The 20,433-nt window shown below is 51.0% G+C and overlaps 2 protein-coding genes and 1 pseudogene across 6 annotated transcripts in view; 1 reads left to right on the forward strand and 2 right to left on the reverse strand.

The window, feature by feature from the left end:
• Positions 1-16,838, forward strand: part of COG7 (component of oligomeric golgi complex 7) — an 86,061-nt gene extending 69,223 nt beyond the window's left edge. The window contains exons 16-18 of one of the 4 annotated variants that reach the window (XM_024744559.1): positions 10,192-10,335; positions 13,299-13,399; positions 16,711-16,838. In XM_024744559.1, the coding sequence (XP_024600327.1) occupies positions 10,192-10,335; positions 13,299-13,399; positions 16,711-16,743 (278 nt within the window). In that variant the 3' untranslated portion in view covers positions 16,744-16,838. Of the gene's footprint in view, positions 1-10,191; positions 10,336-13,298; positions 13,716-13,737; positions 16,463-16,710 lie in introns of those variants that run through there. The other 3 variants (XM_024744561.1, XM_024744558.1, XM_024744562.1) reach the window with 3 other exon arrangements.
• On the reverse strand, positions 989-1,406 carry LOC112399394 (60S ribosomal protein L32 pseudogene; annotated as a pseudogene).
• SCNN1B (sodium channel epithelial 1 subunit beta) overlaps positions 16,684-20,433 on the reverse strand; it is a 71,288-nt gene continuing 67,538 nt past the window's right edge. For both annotated transcript variants that reach the window (XM_024744563.1, XM_024744564.1), the window contains exons 9-13: positions 19,845-19,920; positions 19,692-19,749; positions 18,939-19,000; positions 17,762-17,837; positions 16,684-17,524 (exon numbers count right to left, since the gene is read on the reverse strand). In XM_024744563.1, coding sequence (XP_024600331.1) covers positions 17,144-17,524; positions 17,762-17,837; positions 18,939-19,000; positions 19,692-19,749; positions 19,845-19,920 — 653 coding nt within the window. In that variant the 3' untranslated portion in view covers positions 16,684-17,143. The remainder of the gene's footprint in view (positions 17,525-17,761; positions 17,838-18,938; positions 19,001-19,691; positions 19,750-19,844; positions 19,921-20,433) is intronic.

Raw genomic sequence — 20,433 nt, forward strand, 5'->3', positions numbered from 1 at the left:
CAGAAATGTGTATTATTTTTGCAGAGGCAGGTGAGTGGGGTAGGGAATTAGATGTAATGTTTTTTTCTAATCCCAAAACTCTTAACGTAGCAAACTGAGAGACAGGAAAGCACAAATGAAAAAGTACAAACCACCTTTCATGTCCCCCCATCGAGATGTAACCAGGTGGTTTGTGAACACGTCCTTTCTAGTTTTTAGTATCAAGGACACAGAAACATTAAGCGACAGGCCAAAGAATTTTCTGCTATCCCAGGTTAATAAAGGACAGATCCTAAACTGTTACTGTTTTCTCCGCACAGTTCCTCTACTCAGTAGTCAAAAGACTATCAGAATGCTTCCCATGTCAATTCAAAGAAGTCACACAATGACCAACAATTTACTCAAATGTTTCAGACTGAGTTTTGAACAGGAGCCAATCTGTAAGACATTTATCTACTGAACTAAGGGCCTTAAATCCGATCTTGTGCTATAGAGTGCCACATGCCCTATTCCATGTGACCTGTGCTGCCACTTAATACCATGTCTTGGAAAAATGGCCTCTTAGCCTCATATAACAGCTGAATTCTAGGTACTGTTGACTAAGGTCTAGGACTGTAGTTGAAAAGGAAACTTGATTGTCCTCAATCTTCACAAGAACCACACAGGATAATTCCTAACTTTATAAAGTGAGGCTAAAAATGACTACTTGCTCCAAGATGGAAGGTCCTTCAACCAGGGGTCTCAGAACCTACCATGGTCTGAGGGCCGCATCTTCCCGAGCCCACCTGGAGCTGACCAAGGCTGCTCTGGGCACCTGAGGCCTGGGCCCCATGAAGGAAGGATCACGTATCCTTTACAAACGCCTTCCAAACAGAAGGTTCCACAGAGCACGAACAGGCAAGAGCAATCTCTGTGACAAGCTGTCAAACAAACTGAAGAGTAAAAGCAAGGGGGAAATGCCAGATGGCTGTTTTGCAGTTTTATTAAACAAAACGTGCACACGAGCTGTCTATTCATTTTCTTCACTGTGCAGCCTGGTGTTGGGATTGGTGACTGTGATGGCCAGCTGGGCTGCTCTCTCCACAATGGCTTTGTGGTTCTTGGAGGAGACGTTGTGCACAATCTCAGCACAGTAAGACTTGTTGCACATCAGCAGCACTTCAAGCTCCTTGACGTTGTGGACCAGGAACTTCCGGAAGCCGCTGGGCAGCATGTGCTTTGTTTTCTTGTTGCTCCCGTAACCGATGTTGGGCAGCAAGATCTGGCCCTTGAATCTCCTGCGCACCCTGTTGTCAATGCCTCTGGGTTTCCGCCAGTTCCACTTAATTTTGGCATATTGGTCTGACTGGTGCCGGATGAACTTCTTGGTCCTCTTTTTGACCATCTTGGGCTTCACAAGGGGTCTGAGGGCAGCCATGATGCTGAGTAGGAGATGGTGGCCACCTCCATAGGCAGCGCCGAGGAAGAGAGGGGAGGGAAGGCAGTGCACGAGGCTGATGGGACTTCCTCGTTTGCTGATATTTGGTTGAGAATTTTTGCATCTATGTTCACCAGGGATATTGGCCTGTAGTTTTTTTGTGGTGTCTTTTCTGGTTTTGGTATCAGAGTAATGCTGCTCTTATAAATTAAGTTTGGAAATGTTCCCCCCTCTTCAATTTTTGGGAAGAGTTTGAGATGGATATGTATTAAATCTTCTTTGAATGTTTGGTAGAATTCACCAGTGAAGCTGTGTTGTCCTGGACTTATGTTTGTTGGGAGGTTTTTGATTACTGATTCAATCTCCTTTCTAGTAATTGGTCTATTCAGATTTTCTATTTCTTCATGAGTCAGTCTTAGAAGATTGTATGTTTCTAGGAAGTTATCCATTTCTTCTATGTTATCCACAGTTTTTTGGTGTATAATTGTTCATAGTAGTCTTTTATGATCCTTTGTATTTCTGTGGTATCATTCTCCTCTTTTCATTTCTGCTTTTATTTATTTGAGACTTCTCTCTTTTTTTCTTGGTGAGTCTAGCTAAAGGTTTGTCAATTTTGTTTATCCTTTCAAAGAACCAGCTCTTAGTTTTATTGATCTTTTCTATTGTTTTTTAGTCTCTATTTCATTTATTTCCATTTTCATCTTTATTATTTACTTCCTTCTACTAACTTTGGGCTTCATTTATTCTTCTTTTTTCTAGCTCTTTTAGGTGTTAAGTTAGATTATTTATTTGAAAAATTTCTTGTTTCTTGAGGTAGATCTGTATTGTTTTGAATTTCCTGCTTAGAACTGCTTTTGCTGCATTCTGTAGATTGGGGTGGTTGTACTTCCATTTTCATTTGTTTCAAGGTATTTTTGATTTCCCTTATGATTTCTTCATTGACCCATCAGTTGTTCAGTAGCATGTTGTTTAATCTCCACATATTTGTGATTTTTCCAGTTTTCTTCTTGATTTCTAGTGTCATACAATTGTAATTGGAAAAGATGCTTGATATGGTTTCAATCTTCTTAAATTTATTGACTTGTTTTGTGGCCTAACATGTGATATGTCCTGGAGAATGTTCCATGTACACTTGAGAAGAGTGTGTATTCTGCTGCTGCTTTTTGGCTGGAATGTTTCATACACACACACACACACACACACACACACACACACACACACATGTGGCCATCTAGTCTAACAGGTTATTTGAGGCTGATATTTTCTTGATTTTCTGTCTGGATGATCTATCCAATGATGTAAGTGGGATATTAAAGCCCCCTACTATTATTGTATTGCTGTCAGTTTCTCCCTTTAGATGTGTTAATATTCGCTTTATATATTTAGGTACTTCTATGTTGGGTGCATAAATGTTTACAAATGTTACACCCTCTTGATGGACTGACCCCTTAATCATTATGTAATGACATTCTTTGTCTTTTATTACATTCTTCGTTTTAAAGTCTGTTTTGTCTGATATAAGTATAGCTACACTGGCTTTCTTTTCATTTCCATTTGCATGGAAAATCTTTTTCTATCTCTTCACTTTCAGTCTGTGTGTGTCCTTAGATCTGAAGTGAGTCTCTTGTAGGAAGCATAGATGAGTCTTGTTTTTTATCCATTCAGCCACTCCGTGTCTTTTAATTGGAGAATTTAGTCCATTTACATTTAAAGTAATAAGTATGAACTTACTGCCATTTTGTTCATTATTTTCTGGCTGTTTTGTAGTTCCTCTCTGTTCCTTCTTCTCTTCCCTTGTGGTTTGATGAATTTCTTTAGTATTATGTTTATATTCCTTTCTCATTATATTTTGTGTATCTACTGTAGGTTTTTGCTTTGTGCTTACTATGAGGTTCACATATAACAGTGGCTCTCTCTCTCTCTCTCTCTCTCTCTCTCTCTCTCTCTCTCTCTCTCTCTCTCTCTCTCTATATATATATATATATACACACACACACACACACATATATATAACATATAAAATATACTATATTAGTATATATAAAAATATGTACTATATTAGCATATATAAATATACTAATATATATTAAATATATATATAAATATGTATATATAGCATACTGCCAAATATATATATATGGCAGTATAATTTAAGTTGGTAGCAACTTAAATTTTTTTTTTTAATTTACTTATTTATTTTTTGGCTGCGTTGGGTCTTCGTTGTTGCATGCGGGCTTTCTCTAGTTGCGGCGAGCAGGGGCTACTCTTTGTTGCAGTGCATTGGCTTCTCTCGTTGCGGAGCACAGGCTTTAGGCGTGCAGGCTCAGTAGCTGTGGCGCATGGGCTTAGTTGCTCTGAGGCTTGTGGGATCTTCCTGGACCAGGGCTTGAACCTGTGTCCCCTGCATTGACAGGTGGATTCCTAACCACTACGCCACCAGGGAAGCCCAGTAGCAACTTAAATTTGAATGCATTTTATTTATTTATTTATTTATTTCGGTTCGTGGGCCTCTCACTGTTGTGGCCTCTCCCGTTGCGGAGCACAGGCTTTGGATGCGCAGGCTTAGTGGCCATGGCTCACAGGCCCAGCCACTCCGTGGTATGTGGGATCTTCCTGGACCGGGGCACGAACCCATGTCCCCTGCATTGGCAGGCGGACTCTCAACCACTGCACCACCAGGGAAGCCCTTGAATGCATTTTAAAAACTCTACATTTTTACTCCCCCCTGTCACGTTAAATGTTTTTGATGTCATATTTTACATCTTTTTATTTTGAGTATCCCTTAACTAATTATTGTAGTTAATTTTACTACTTTTTTCTTTTAACTTTCCTACTAGCTTTATAAGTAGTTAATCTACTACCTTTACTATATATTCATCTTTCACCAGAGAGATTTTTATTTTCATATGTTTTCTTGTTATTAGTACCTTTTCTTTTCAGCTTAAAGAAGACCCTTTAATATTTCTTATAAGGCTGGTTTAGTGGTGATGAACTCCTTTAACTTTTGCTTGTCTTGAAAACTCTCTTTCAATTCTGAATGATAGCCTTGCCTTGTAGAGTATTCTGGGTTGGAAGTTTTTTCCTTTCAGTACTTTGAATATAACATGCCAATCCCTCTGGCTTTCAGAGTTTCTGTTGAAAAAATCAGCTGATAATCTTATGGTGGTTTCCTTGCACATACAAGTTGGGTTTTTTTCCTTGCTGTTTTTAATATTCTTTCTTTAACTTCTGACATTTTAATTTTAATGTATCTTGGTGGGAATCTCTTTGGGTTCATCTTGTTTGGAACTCTGTGTGTCCTGGACCTCAATGTCTGTTTCCTTCCCCAGGTTAGGGAAGTTTTTAGCCATTATTTCTTCAAATAAGTTTTCTTCCCGTTTCTGTCTCTCTTCTCCTTCTGGGACCCCTATAATGCAAATGTTATATCTACTTGATGTTGTCCCATAGGTCTCTTAAATTATCCTCACTTTTTAAAATTCTTTTTTCTTTTTGCTGATCTGTTTGAATGAGTTCCCCTGCTCTGTCTTCCAGGTCAGTGATTTCTTCTTCTACTTTATGTAGTCTGCTATTGAACCCCTCTAATGTATTTTTTAGTTCTCTTATTGTATTCTTCAGCTCTGCAGCTTCTGTTTGGTACTTTCTTACATTTTCTACCTTTTTGTAGATGTGCTCATTATGTTTATCCATTCTTTGCCCAAGTTGGGTGAGCATCTTTACGGCCTCTTTATCAGGTAGATTACTTAACTCTGTTTCATTCAGGCCTTTTTCTCAGGTTTTGTCTTATTCTTTCATTTGGAAATTATTCCTCTGTTTCCTCATTTTGCTTGGCTCTCTATGTTGGCTTCTATGTAATAGGCAAAGGAGCCACCTCTCCCAGTCTTGAAGGAGTGACCTTGTATAGGAGATGAGCCTTATCATTCAACTTTTCCCTAGCTCTTGGTTGTCTCTCAAACCTCTGTGATTGTCTGAGTAGCCTGGCTTATTCTTGATAGGCTCCAGTTGTTGAGGATGCACCAGGACCTGTCAGTGTTCCAAAGGGAATGATCTCACTCAGCACCCAGATTCAGGCTGATTGGAAGCCAGATACTCAGGCAGCAGCTTTTAAAGTATGCAGATGTATACAGTCCTATGGGACTGCAATCATAGACCCTGCTGACCTCCAGACTGGGAGATCTGGAGGTGTCTCCTGGGCAACAGTTGCAAGCATCGGGACTTCAGACGAGTGTATAAGCTCCTTGCTAGGAGGTACCAGTGAGCACTGGTGAGGCCAAGGGAGGGTGCAAGAATGGTGCCTCCCTGCCTGCTTCCCTGAGGGCACCTCTGTAGCCCTGAAGCCTATCCCTCAGGTTGAAGCTCCAGGACAGTTAAATGGCCCTTTTTCACCTGCAGACTCTGGGGATGTGACTCAGTCTGCTGCATAGTGTCCTGGGTGTGATATCCTGCCCAGAACTGACTTTCTGATTGTTACAGTCCTGTGCCCAGGAGCACAAGCCCCTCTGGTTATCAGAGCCAGGCCCGTCGAGGTGTTGTTCCCTGTGTGGACTGCACTTGCCCACTGGCTTTAGCAAGGTTGGGAAGGAGCGCTGGGGGCAGGGCACACCTGTGCTTTTAGCGATGTGGGAGGAGAGTGTGGAGTGGGGCACACCCTCAGCTTTCCCGAGGCCATGTCTGCGCCTGTCCATAGCGCCCCGAGGGAGAGGGAGAGTGCAAAATGGCGATTTCCAGCCCCTTTGTCCCCGAGGTCAACCCTAGATACTCCCTGCCCCATTGGCAGATGCTTTAAGATTAGCAGCGGAATCTCCTTCGCATAGAATCCAGTCACCTCTCAAACTGCTGCCTTTGTGCTGGTTCCTGGGGTGGGTCTGTGCACGAGCTCCTCAACAGGAGTACCTCAGATTCCCACAGACCCCTGGGTCCCCTGCACATAAACTCCATTGCTTTCAAAGCCAGATGTTTGGGGGGCTTCGTCTGGCTGCAGGTCCCAGGGTTGGGGTGCCCGACGCGGGGCACAGACAGACCTCTTGCTGCTCAGGAAGGGGCTCTGCCCATGAGATCCTGCCCTACTGTGTGGGGCGTTTGGTGAGGCTGTATCTTGCCTCTCCTCCCCATCTTCATGTGGCCCTCTTCTCCCTTGCTTCGGAGGAAGCTGTTCAGCTGGTTTTCAGTTCTTATGCAGTGGGTGTTATTTCATGAATAGGTGTGGGTGTGGTGTGCTGGGGGAAGAGGTGAATTCAGGGTCTTCCTGTGCTGCCATCTTGGACTCAAGGGCTCCAAGTGATTCTTATTTTCATCTATTGGCTAATACACTTTTTAAGTTTAAAAAATTTTATTGAAGTATAGTTGACTTGCAGTGTTGTGTTAGTTTCTGGTATACAGTAAACTGATTCAATTATACATATACGTATATTTTTTTTCATATTCTTTACCATTATGGTGTATCACAGGATATTGAATATAGTTCCCTGTGCTATACAGTAGCAGGACCTTATTGTTTAGCCATCCTATATATAATAGTTGGCACTAGTTCTAGTTTTCTCCCGTTTTAACATTGAAAGTTTTATGAAGCAGATGGTTAAACAGCCAATAGGAGCTTTTTGGCTTAGATAAATGATAAGTAGGAGGGAGATTTAAAAATCATTGTGAGTCTTTTTCCTGTGAGGAAATTGAACTCTGGGAATTGTAAAGGGATGTGTCCAAGGGTCACAAACACAGTGGGTTAGAGCAGAGGCATTTGCAGGAAAACTCCAATCTCCACATGTCATGGTCCTCTTCCTTTGTGGAGTTACCAGGTTTGGCTGCAGTGGACTTGGGAGATCTGTGGAGGCAGCCGGAGCTGTCGTGGAGTCATGATTCTGGGCACTGGGGAAAAGTGCTTCCCAGGTGTGGCACTGCGCCCGGGAGGCTCCTGCACTCTCTCTGGCCTGGCTGACAGGCAGAAGGCCCAGCTCCTGGTTCCGGCAGGTCATCTGATGGGCAGGTGCAGCCTTTCTGCGGAGCTGCTGCTGCGTGGTGGGCCCTCGGTCGGGAAGAGCCGGCCCTGCGGGGACTATGGCTCAGGAAGGGGCCGCCATCTGTCGTGGCCAGGCCATAGCTGAAGTCATTGCAAAAGCTCAAGCGTTGCTGAGCCCAGCCTGGCCTTTTTAAAACCCGTTTTTCTTGAGATTTCTTTTCTTTCCTGCATTTTGTCTGTCTTGCTTCTCTTTCCTGGTTCTTGCCCTCACCCTCTGACTAATGATTCTCTGCCCACTTAAAAACTTCTGATGGCCCCTTAGGACCTACAGGACAAAATCCAAACTCCTCGTGGCCTGGCATTGGGGACCCTTCCCAGTCCTGCCCAGGGGAGTGCTTGCGGCCTCATAGCCTCCATTTCTGTCTCTCCTGTGCCCCACGTACTCACATTCCAGCCACTCAGAAGGATTTTTTCTTTATTTTCAAAATTAAAAAAAAGTTTTGATTAAAAATCTACTGCCCTGGGTTTCCCTGGTGGCGCAGTGGTTGAGAGTCCGCCTGCCGATGCAGGGGACACGGGTTCCTGCCCCGGTCTGGGAAGATCCCTCATGCCGCGGAGCGGCTGGGCCCGTGAGCCATGGCCGCTGAGCCTGCGCGTCCGGAGCCTGTGCTCCGCAACGGGAGAGGCCACAACAGTGAGAGGCCCGCGTACCGCAAAAAAAAAAAAAAAAATCTACTGCCCTGAGACAGTCACTGGTAGTATCTGAGGGACTATTCTCCCCATGTGCTTTTCTCTATGGATCTGCACGTACCCGCACTTCTTCACAAACAGGACCATCTCACATGTGCTCTGTTTATCATGGGCACTTTTTAAAAATGAGTTTTGGGCTTCCCTGGTGGCACAGTGGTTGAGAGTCCGCCTGACGATGCAGGGGACACAGGTTCGTGCCCCAGTCTGGAAGATCCCACATGCCGCGGAGCAGCTGGGCCTGTGAGCCATGGCTGCTGAGCCTGCGCGTCTGGAGCCTGTGCTCCGCAACGGGAGAGGCCACAACAGTGAGAGGCCAGCTCAGAATGCTCTTTTTCCTTGTGTGCATTTGGCAAACTGCCCATCTGTCCAAGTCAGCACAGGCACTCACTCCTGGTTGGGGGCTCCTGCTGGACTCAGAATGTGCAGCTGCTGCAGCCCTGACCTCGTTGAGGTCTGTCTTTGTTGCCTGGCCAGAGGGTGCCTGAAGGGCAGGGCCACCCAGGACAGTGCCAGACCCGGCAGGGTCTCCACAAATGGGATTTAATGCAATTAACACACGACTGCCCGCCACCCGCTGTGTCCATGTATCTGTGTCTCTGGGCTCCTCTTCCCCTGACCTGGAGGGTCTCCCAAGGCACCAGCCTAAGTCTCTTACTCATTTTCATGTCTCCCTCTCATCCATTTCTATCAGCTTTCAGTTCTGTCCGACAACCCTAGAATCTAGGTGTTTGGTGCTCTGGCCTGTTAGGTTCAGCCCTTTCTGGGTCAGAGTCAGTGAGAAGAAGCTTTGTCCCCCAAACCAGCCTCCCTCCCAGCTGTGTTTCTGGCCACACTATAGCCAGTCCAGTTCCAAGGCGGAAACGCTAGCTCACACATTATTGTCCTTGTCCTCATTTGTGTTTATCCTGTTTTGATTTTTAGCCTTCTGGCTTGTATTTGTTGTACAGATGCTCTGTGTTAAACAGGTCACAGTTTTCAAAGAAAATAGATCACATCATCCCACCATTGCACTCACCGGTGTTGCCGTGTTCCCACGTGCCCTTTGGGCTCTTCTCTAAGCAGATGGTGTTTATAAGTAACTTTATATTCTCTGTTACTATTATTATTCGTGGTGGTAGTAGTAGCATTTTGCTTATCTTCTTCTAATTTTCCACTGCTTGGCTCCATACTTACTTATAAAAAAATGTTGCTCTCATTTCTCCCCTTCTTTCCACTTCTGCTGCGGGGTATCCCCCTTGCCCTCAGGCGTCAGGCCCGTGCCTCTCGTGCCTGGATGGCCGCTGCATCTCCCTCCTTCACCCCGCCCTGGCCTGGCAGGCCCTCCCAACATGGGCTCGTCTTCTCACAACCTTGCAGGGAACCTGCAGTCACTGCCTCCTCCCTACTACATGGGGTGCACGTGGTTCTCGGGGCGCCCTCTGTGACCCAGCCCAATCCCCAGCCCAATCCCCTTCCCTCTGCTCCCTGTACATACTCCCCCGACCCCCAATGATCATTCTAGCACTAATGGCTACTGTGCGCATGGCACTAAGCGTGCGGAAGGGCCCACGCCGAGGGCCCCGTATAATTCCCACGGCAGCCCTGAAAAGCCAGGACTGATGTTATCTCTATTTTACCGATGAAGCAAACAGTCGGGCGGCACCCGGCTCATTAGTGGCAGGCTTGGTCTTGAACCCAGGTCTCGGTTCTGATGTGCCGCCTGTGTCTTCAGCACTGCCATCTGTCTCCTGCTGGGCTGTGCCAGTTCTCCACCCTCTCACCTGTGGTGTGGGCCCCCCTCCCTCTTGCTCTGTCTGCAGAACTCCTCCTGGCCTGCCTGGCTGCATCTGCCCCCAGCCTTTGAGACCTCTGAGGTTGTCCCGCCTCACCTGATTGCTTTCTTTTCTGAATCCTCATTGTACTGAGTCAATACCAGTTGACCTAAGATGTAATTGTCCTCTGTTTCCTGCATTGCCCATTGAGACTGTAGCTTTGCGTATTGCATGTGGCACCTATCATGGGGCCTGGTCACCCCGAAGAGCCCCATAAGAGCTGTTGGTGGCCGGTTCTTCCTGGTCAGGCTGTGTTTCTTTGGTGACCCTCTTTCCCTTTCCAGGGGACGAACTGCCCGAGCTGGACAACATGGCCGACAGCTGGCTGGGCTCTATCGCCAGAGCCACGATGCAGACCTACTGTGACGCAGTCCTCCAGATCCCTGAGCTTACCCCGCACTCCACCAAGCAGCTGGCCACCGACATCGGTGGGTCTCTGGGACGGGTGGGGGGAGGGTCAGCTCTGGCCTGTTGCATCCGTCAGGCCCCCTGCCCTCCAGGTGTGTCGTCCCAGGTCTCCTCTCAACTTCAGCTCTGGGTTTGTCTGTGAAGCTTTGTTAAACATGTGGACTCCCCAGGCCCCACCCCCAGAGATTCTGACATAATAAGCCTAGGATAGAAGCCTAGACACCAGTGTTTTGACAGGTGTCCCCGTGGACTCGGATAGCTGCCGAGGCTAAGAGCCATTAAGGGGTGCTTTGCCGAGATGGGTTGGGATGAGTGAGGCAGACTTGTGTGATGCCGCCTTGCCCCACCTTGCCTTCTGCCCATCGACAGAATCATCATGCAAACTGACGTTGAATAAGCTCTCACTGTGCGCAGGCATGCCAGGTGCTGAACCAGGCGCTCACGCACCCACAGGCTTACGCAATCTTCAAACCCCCTGTGAGCTCAGCGCCCCTGCCTTCATCACTGATGAGGAAGCGGGGCACAGAGCACGTGCATCACCAGGCCACCCAGCCGGGGTTGCCCCGTGGTCTCCATCCGAGTACCTGCCTGCCTCCCGGGTCATAGGGGTGTGTGCCCACCTGCTCCTGCTGGCGCACGTCCCTGGAGATGATGCCGCCTGCAGGGTGCTCTGAGGCTGGGGGTACTGCAGGCAGGTGGTCGGGGCATCTCCCTAGCCTCTTGGTATCAGTCCATTGCCTGCCTGTTCTTTAGCTGGAGGCAGCTCTTGGAGCGGGTGAGGGAGAGGGTGGTGGGAGCCTTAAAGATTACCTCCTTGGGGACCCAGCCAGAGCTTTGCCCTGGGTGACCCCAGGCCCGAGCCAGCCTCTTGTTTGCTGAGGGAGAAATGGACGTGAGGCCCTTTGCTCCGGGTCCCAGAGCAGCGCGTGATGGGGCCAGACCTGGAACCCAGCTGCCCCAGCTCCCAGCTCTGTGCTAATTCGTGGTCAGCTCTCAGCCGTTACAGGGCAGCAGCCAGCTTTTGTTATCTCACTGGGCACAGGTTCAGAGAAGAGATGTTCGTCGGTGGTCCCCGTTGGTATAGGCGGGAGCGTTGAGGAGAGAACCAGCGGAACTAGTGAGTGAGATTTGGGGGTGGTCCCTAGAGTTCACTTGTCCACATCGCATCTCCTTCCGTTAAGCTGCCGTCCACATCCATCTGCTCACTCGCTCAGCGTTGACTGAGTGTCTGTTATGTGCCAGCCGTCGTGCTAGGAGATGGGATGCAAGAGAGGTTTGGACAGTTCCTGTGCTCACTGAGCTTATGCTGTGAGGGAGTGTGCTTAGGGGCCAGGAAGTTGCCAGGTGGTAACACGATAGAGAGCGGAGAGGTCTGTGGCAGTGTGTGGCCACCTTAAAGACGCTCAAATTAAGCATTAAAATGTAACAAAACCAAGGGGCTTCCCTGGTGGTGCAGTGGTTGAGTCCGCCTGCCGATGCAGGGGACACGGGTTCGTGCCCCGGTCCGGGAAGATCCCACATGCCGCGGAGCAACTAGGCCCGTGAGCCACAACTACTGAGCCTGCGCATCTGGAGCCTATGCTCCACAACAAGAGAGGCTGCAATAGTGAGAGGCCCGCACACCGCGATGAAGAGTAGCCCCCACTTGCCGCAACTGGAGAAAGCCCTTGCACAGAAACGAAGACCCAACACAGCCAGAAAAAAAAAGTAACAAAACCAAAAACACTCTTGCCGTCTGAACAGAAGATGTCGTGGTAGATCATGGGCTGCCGTTTCGCAGGTCCTGGCTGACAGTCGAGGGGAATTCACAGTTTTATGGGTGAATATGTGCCAGAGGCAGGTGCCTGACTGGTTGGTGGTGCCCTTCCTGGGAAGCGGCTCGCTGGGACATGACTCAGGCAGCCAGGGCAGAGCGGGCACCTCCTATGGGCTCTGCCCTGAGCCGGCCCTCAGAAAGAAGACACAGGGAAGACAGAGCCGTGCCTGGAGCTCCAGCCTAGTTGGGCAGAAAAGATTAATGTGGGTGGTCATCAGAACATAAGGAGGGACCTGCCGGGTGATGCGTCTCCCAGTCCCACAGAGCAGGAAGAGGGAGGGGCTGGAGAGTGCCCTGCCTCGGGCTCGGCCAGCCGTGCTGCCCAGGAAGAGGAAGGGAAGGAGCAGCCGGTTACTGACCACCCGCGTCACTCCAGGCGCGTCCGCGGTCCTTGTCCCACTTCATCCCCCGAACATGCTGCCTGATGGGTACGAACTGCATCCACAGGTGGAAGTAGAGACTCGGGAGGTGGATGGAGTCACTGAGGTCACCCTGACCTCGGAAACCCGTTTTTCTCCTCCACTCTGCCGGCGCTGCCCGAGCTTGCCTGCCGGTTGGAGGGCACTGCTGCTTTTCAGAAGGACAGGAGCCTCAGACCCTCTCTTGGAAACGCTCATCGACTTGGCCTGGGGGTGGGCTCAGTAATCTGTCCTAACTCGTACCCTAAGGGGTTATCTGGGAGGTGTGGGAACTGCGTTACACCAGGCCTGGCCCCCTGCACTGTCCAAAGTCCCCCCTGTAGGGGCTCTGCTGGGAAATCTTCGGGAGCTGCTTAGATAAGCCCTGTGTCTCCTGACCCCTTGGGTTTTCCATGTCATCAGTGGGGTCCACTGGGGAGCAGGGCTGGGAACGCAGGAGTCCCTAGGGTAGAGCTTCGGCTGAGGTCGGCTGGGCTGTAGAGCTGAGTGTGCAGTGGGAGTGGCGGGGATGGGGCGATGTTGGCAACTCCTTTATGAGACTAGAATTCCTGGACCCGGGCCGGGCTCACAGGCAGGTCTGACCCCTTGGAAAAGCCCTCAGAGTGAAGGCTTGTGGGCTGAGGGCAGACCTGGCAGCCAGCACTTGGGGGTTGGGGTGTGTCTTGTCCCTTACCGCGGCGAGGCCTTTGGGGCTCGTCCTCTCGGTGCTGAGTCTGTTGAGCTGTGTCTGTCTGCTCCCACCCCACAGACTACCTGATCAACGTGATGGACGCCCTGGGCCTGCAGCCGTCCCGCACCCTCCAGAACACCGTGATGCTCTTGAAGGCCAAACCCGAGGATTACAGACAGGTCAGCAGAGGCCTGCCCCGTCGCCTCGCCACCACGGTGGCCGCCATGCGGGGTGTGGACTACTGACCCCCACGCACCCGGCTGATAAGAGGGTCGGGGCTGGAGTTCCGGGGCCACAGAAGCCCCCAGAATGGATTTGCTCTAAAAATCCGCCTGGGATTGTACAGAGTTCATTTCAAATAGATGTGGTTCATTTGTATAATCAAAAAAAAAGGTTGTAAATTACAGGTGTATTATTTATCAGGGAGGAATTTTCAGATGATTTTTTAAATGATCCTGTCTTGAAAGTGCAATTAATAAGTACTGTGAAATGAAAGAAGGCCGTTTTCTTTCCTCAGTGAATATTTGGGTGCTTCTCATGTGCTGTGCTGTCTGCACTGAGGACTCGGCAGGAAAGGATAATCCCAGCTGGTTTAGCCTGCTTGTGCCAGCCCTCCGGAGGGGCACCGCCACGAATGTGGCCTCTGAACCAGCCCCACTGGGCTGCCAGGGCCGTGTCTCTCTGGGCTTGTCATCCAGGGCTTCCCACACATTCTGTCCCCACATCTTGGGAACCAGTTTGGCTGGCCCCGAAAGAGCATCAGCTGCGAATCCGCACCAAGAAAAATATTTTGGTTTCTCACGTGGTGGATCACAGAGTGTCTGGCAGGGCTCGAGCCTGGCTCCTGCCTTGGAGTGGGAGCTGGTCACCTGGAAGGTGAAAAGAGCTGCTTTGAAGTGGAAACCTCTTTGCAGTGACCTCTGTGCCAGTGTGGGTGAGTGCCACTAGGACAGGCTTGGTCTTGATTCCCAGCTTTGCCACCTTCCGGCTGTATGACCTTGGGAAAGTCATTAGCTTCTCTGAGCCTCATTTCCTAATCCGAAAAACAGGGGTCATAATGGTACTTAACTCATAGGGTTATTTGAAGAGCCACTGAGACACAGTGGGGGCAACAGCATGTAGCAAGTGCACAATAGCTGCTAACTTCATAGTCCTCTAGCATCCGTAACCTACCTTCCCTTTGCGGGTAGAGGAGGGAATTACAGAATGCCATTTTTCTGGGCAATTTTGGCCCTGCTAGACTAATTTGTCACCCTTAAATGGCTCTAATGGGAACCCAGAGTAGGAATAGGACAGCCCGTATCTCCTCTAGATCCGGAGGGGAGAGGAATGCCTGTCTGTCTGACCCGGAGCCTGCTTTTGGAGATGGGGCCATTATCCATCTTCACCCCGGCCCTCAGTACTCCCCAAGAGAGGGATGGCAACTGATACCCACGTCAGCCTGGTCCCCGTCTCCCATCTACAAGCAGCTTTGGGGGCCAGAAGCTCCTTCCCGCTCCGCTTCAACACGTCTCTGAGCAAAACTTCTCACAGGAGTCTGTAAGGGGCTGCCCGCTGTAGATAACACCCCAGGATGGCCAGGCAGCATCTCCCATCCTCAGTCGCAGTGGTAGGTTCACGGTGAGCATGTGGCCCAGGCTGATCCAGATGAGCCTCACTGTCGAGGCTTCTGCTGGGACTGTGAAGGAAAAGCTTTCTTCCTGCTGTGGTTGCTGAGCTGAGGGAATGGAGTCTGGGACTACGGAGGGAAGAGTAGCCTATGGAGAGAAACTGTGTGAGAGGGATATCGACACAGAAGAAAATACAGCCTGTAGCTGAAGCCCTGGATACAGCCGAGCTTGAAATCCCTGGACTTTAATTATAAGAACCAATGAATTCCCCTTTTAGCTCAAGTTCAGATTAACTTGTGACCAAAGGGCTGGCAAATGGAGTTAGATAATAATCATTGCTCTGCCTGCCCCAGAGCCTCAGATGAGATAATAAATATGAAAGCCCTGGGCTTCTCTGAGGAACTGGTATTCTTATGACCAGGAGTCTCGCCTATGTCACTTACAAGAATAGCAATCTAGTCTAGCACCTTACTTTACCTCTCCAAGCGTCAGTTTATTTACTTGTAAAATGGCATGATCATATTTCTCAGTGGTTATGAGAATTCAATGAAATAAGACTTACTTATAAACTACTTGGCCTGGTGCCTGGCATGTCATAAGTGTTTGATACAATACAGCCATTGTTTAAAAACAACAGATAATAGTGAGTGTGGTGACAACAACTACCGTTGCTATTGATAAAAGTCCTAGTCATAGTAGTAAGTGTGGTAATTACCAAGAATTGAGACTCCAGCGTACAGACTCACCTGGCCCTGAGCTCAGAAACCCGGCTTCCCCAAGGCCTGCCCCACTCAGTCCCTAGCAGTGCTGCCTTTGGCTGGAGTGGCATCAGCCTGTGACACCGCCTTCCTCCACAGGTGCCATCATGGGCACTTAATGGGAGGACAGCTTGTTTGCCTTTCAGGCCAAGGACCCAGGTGTTCTAGACCAGCAGGGCTGGGATGCCCTGGTCCCAGGGTCTGAAGCGAGAGCTCCTTCACCACCAGGGCCAGCAGGTGACAGCAGGGCCCTGCAGTGGTCAGCTGTCTGCAGCTGCCAGACCACAATCTTCTTTGATAACAGCTCCCTGATCTCTTTTTGGGAAGCCATTAGGGTTGCCATATTTAGCAATTAAAAATACAGGAAGCTCAGTTAAATTTGAATTTCAGAAAAACAGTGAATGATTTATTAATATGCCCCCGATATTACATGGATGTACGTCTACTAAAAAATTAATTTGCTGTTTATCTAAAGTTCCAGTTTAACTTGGTGGCCTATATTTTATCCAGCACCCCTAGGAGCCATGTCCCCACCACCCTCAGACCGTGTGATTCTGCTGGGGGCCAACTGGCCTCAGGTATGGGCAGGGTCTGACCAATCCCAGCAGCCTGCCAGTTGGGCACACTGATGATTGGCTCAGAGACAGGCACGTGACCCACTCAGTGACCAATGAGAGTCTGCCTGGGAACTTGCTGTGACAACTGGGAAAGAGGTGCTCTCTCCTAGCTGAGTTTGGAGTTGCAGATGGCCCTTTGCTGCTGTAAAGTAAGGACAGCCTGCCTGGGAAGGCAGAGAGAACAGACATCACTTGAGCTGCTGGAGATGCTTTTGCTTAAGCCAGTTTTGAGTATTTCTCCCATCTTACCTCTCTTTCTCTCTCTTGATTCTTGCAACCCAAAGAAATAAGTTGGACGACACTGAAAACGGCACAAAGCCACTGTTTCAGGGACAACTTGAAAGAAACTTTAAAAATCACCAGCTTGGACCTTTCTTTGGCCAGGCCTCTGCTCTCAAGTTGTTATGGACGCCTTTTCACCCCCAGAGATGCACCAGGGCACTCTGGCTGCCCAGTCAGACAAAGAACAAAGCGAGACTCTGTGTTTTCTACTTTTATTTTCCAGAACAAAACACGTGCCACCTGGCAGGGCCTCTGATGCCTGCTATCCACCAACGCTGCCCTCACTAAACCCACTCACAAGGTCACAAGCGTGCTGCCTGTTCACCTCCGGGGCAGACGGTGAGACCGGCCCTGGGAGGGAGGTGGCCTGCCTCCAGGGGAGGAGCCTGCCCGGGGGCATCCCAGGCCAAGGATTGGGTCAGGTTGGAGGGTGCGGGCAGGAACACAATTCCCACATCCGTACCAGCACCGTTACTCCACGGAGCCCTCGGCCTGGGACTGGCCAGGAGCTGCTGGCTCTCTGTAGCAGGACCTGGACTCTGGCCTTGGCCCCCTCCCATCCCGGGCCTGTGGAGAGGGCATCATAAAATGCGGCCTTGGGCGACGGTCTCCACTGCTCAGGTCCGAATTCCTGGGCTGCCCGGGATGGGCAGGGTCTAGATGGCATCGCCCTCGTTGTCAGACTCGGTGACGTCCAGTGGCTGCAGACGCAAGGAGTCGTAGTTGGGGGGTGGGGTGCCTGGGATGGGCGGGGTCTGCTCATGGGGGTGGGGCCCAGCATCAGGGCCGTGTGGGGCCGTGTCAGGCTGGAAGCCAAAGTTGGTGTGGGCCTCCACCAGCTCAGCCACGGTGGGCGGCGGGCCATCGTAGCAGGCTTGGGCCCGCCTCCGCCGCAGGCTCTTGGCGAGGGCCACCAGCTTGATGATGGTGATCCACACGAAGTCGATGATGATCTCCGCGAACTCGATGAGGCACAGCACCGAGCCCCCCATCCAGAAGCCAAACTGTCCTCCCAGATTTGAGAGCAGCCAGACGATCTGTGGGGAGCAGGGGACTGAGGGCCCGGCCAGGGAAGGGGGGCTGGTCGGGCCACAGATTCCTGCCTCAAGCCCAGCCTCACGGGTTCCTGTGAGGTGGGTTGTTGGCCAGAAAGGGGGAAAGGGTGACCGTCTCAGCGCAGGCAAGTAATCTGACACTGCTTAAGCGACCGTCCTCTGGGTACCAGGTGGAGGGACTGCAGGCGGGGCCGAGGTGCCAGGAGCCCCCAGACTCACGTTATTTGCTGCTGACTCCTCAATGGTGCGATAGTTGTATTCTTGGAAGTAGATGTTGAGCTTGATAACTCCCTTCCTGCAGGAGGCAGCAAAGGGAGCTGGTGCCCTCTCCCCAAGACACACACACACACACACACACACACGCACGCACGCACGCACGCACGCACGCACGCGCGCACGAAAGGCAGCAAGGCCCTCCTCTGGCTCGAGCTTCTCACCTGCCACTCCCAGGAGTGGTGAGGTCCAAACAAGAGCCAGGAAGGGCCCCTCCAGGCCTTGGGGCCACAAAAGGCAGCACTGCCCAGCACCCATCCTGAACCAGCTCTCCAGAGGACCCTGGGGCCCGAGACAGTCCTGAGGATCAGCTCCGGGCTCCCCTCTCCCACTCACAGCCCATGGACAGTAGGCTTGACATAGAGTCCTGAGCCTTGGCTCTCTGTCAGGGGACCCGAGATGGTCCTCAGAAAGGCGATGCTCTCTCACACCTCCAGGCTTCTGCCGGGACATTGCTGCCTCTTCTTATTTGTCTGAATATTTACTACTCCTCCTTGGAGGATCGGCTCAAGTGTCATCTCCCTATATAGACCTCCCTTATCTCTCAGGAAGAAGGAACCTCCTTCCCTGCTGGGATCCCGCAGGAAGGGTCCTGGGCAGACTCCCATCATCATAAGCCCTGTTCGCATATCTCTGTCCTCTAGACTCGAACTTCCTGATAGACTGAATCTTCTGTCTTTCTTGTGCTCAATGCATGTTTGAGTTGGATGGAAAAATGGTTGAATGGATGGAGGGAGGGTGGGTGGATGGATGAGTGGAAGAATGGAAGGATGGACAATGGAGGGGTGGATGGATGGATGGATGTGTGAGTGGAGAGATGGGTGGGTAGAAGACTGGAAGGATGGATGATGGATAGATGGGTGGATGGGTACAAGGATGAAAGGACTGGAGGGGTGGATGGCTGGATGGCCAGGTGACAGATGGAAGAACAGGCTCTCCTTTAGGAAGCGGTAGGCTCTGAGCCCCCCTGGCTGGCCTCTCTCAGTGCTCCTCTAGGCTTGCTTCTGAATCTGATCAGTGTGAGAAGGTGACTGAGTAGCGGCTCTATGCCCAAGCCCCTCCCCTGAGGCTCTGGTTCCTCCTCTCTTCTGCCTTCCCTGGCCCATCCAGACTCTGAGCTCACCTGTTCAAGGTGATATTGGGGCTCTGGTCCCGCTCCTCTGACAACACATGGAAAATCCAGTCCTGGAACCCAAAAAGGCAGCTGAAAACAATGGTGCCCTGCAGCATCCCCTCCCAATCATGGGCCGTGCTACCTGTGGAGGCAGACCACAGCCCTGTATCTTCTTGAAGCCCCTGGGGGACCATGTGTTGGCCCAGGGAGAAAGGGGAGGGTGACAGCACACGCCGTGGCTGCCGTTCTAAGGAGAATGCACTCGGCTCTCTAGGCTCTCCCCCATAGGCCCGGCCTCCCTGTGCCAGCTCTTTCCCACCTCTGACCCTTGTACCTGCCGTTCCCTCTGCCCAGATCCTCCCCAGACCTGCCCAGCCTGGCTCAGCCCCATCCTCCAGTTTTAACTCAAATGTCACCTTTTTAGGGAGGTCTTCCCTGACTACCCTAAGGCCTCTTTTCCCCCAGTTACCCTTTCATCATCTGGTCTACCCTACACAGCCATTTGAAATGATGTTATTTCTGTATATTGTCTGTCTCTCCAGGTAGAAAGTACGCTCCATAAGGGCAAAGGACTGTGTGTCCTGCTTACTGCTGTGTCCCCAGCACGGTGCTTGGGGGACGTGGGTGGAAGTAAGCAGGGTGGGAGGGGAAGGAGGGAGGAACCCCCCTCTGTAAAGTTCCACACAGCCTGCAGACCTCTGCCCCGACCTGCTTCCCGCCCAAAGATGGGCAGCCAGGAGCTTGGCCGCGCCCCTGACTCACCTCAGAGGACTCAGAAGGCCAGACGGCCATGGAGATGGTCATCTTGTACTGCGTGTCACTGGAAGAGAGGAGGCAGCCTGTCACTGTCCCCGCCGCTGCCCCACCATCCACAGCCCGCCCCGCCGCCCACACGAGCCTCCGGGCAGGACTCACTTGCAGGACTCCTTACAGACATCGATGCAGGTCTCCCTCTGCGCCAGGCTCATGCGCAGGGCCGAGTAGCAATAGGCTGAGTGGTAGGGGGTGGGGAGAGCGACTCTGAGCCGGGGTTTTGTGCTTTGAGCCTCAGGCTGCCCTCTGCCCTCCTGGCCCTGGGCCACCTAAGGCCTGTGCTTAGGTTGAGTGGGGGGAGTTATCTCAATCCGAACCCCCCTGGTCATGGAGAATCACCTACATCCACCCCCAACCCGCCCCGTCGCCAGCCATTTCACCCCAGCCTGGCCTGGGGGATCCTCTCCCCAGACATCCCAGCCCCAGCTCAGCAGCATCAGAGCAGCTTTCCCTCCACCTGTCACCCGATCCTGGCCGGTGGGCCGGGGTGATGGGGTCATGTGGGAGCGATGGGTGGCTGGAAGGGGTAAAGTTTTCCCCTCTTGTCCACACATTTTGTTAGTTTTAAGAGGTGGTAGGGGGCTTCCCTGGTGGTCCAGTGGTAAAGAATCCGCCTTCCAATGCAGGGGATGCGGGTTCGATTACTGGTCAGGGAACTAAGATCCTACCTGCCACAGGGCAACTAAGCCCG

Source organism: Neophocaena asiaeorientalis, unplaced genomic scaffold (assembly GCF_003031525.2).
Source record: "Neophocaena asiaeorientalis asiaeorientalis breed wild unplaced genomic scaffold, Neophocaena_asiaeorientalis_V1.1 scaffold91, whole genome shotgun sequence".
Classification (NCBI taxonomy): domain Eukaryota; kingdom Metazoa; phylum Chordata; class Mammalia; order Artiodactyla; family Phocoenidae; genus Neophocaena; species Neophocaena asiaeorientalis.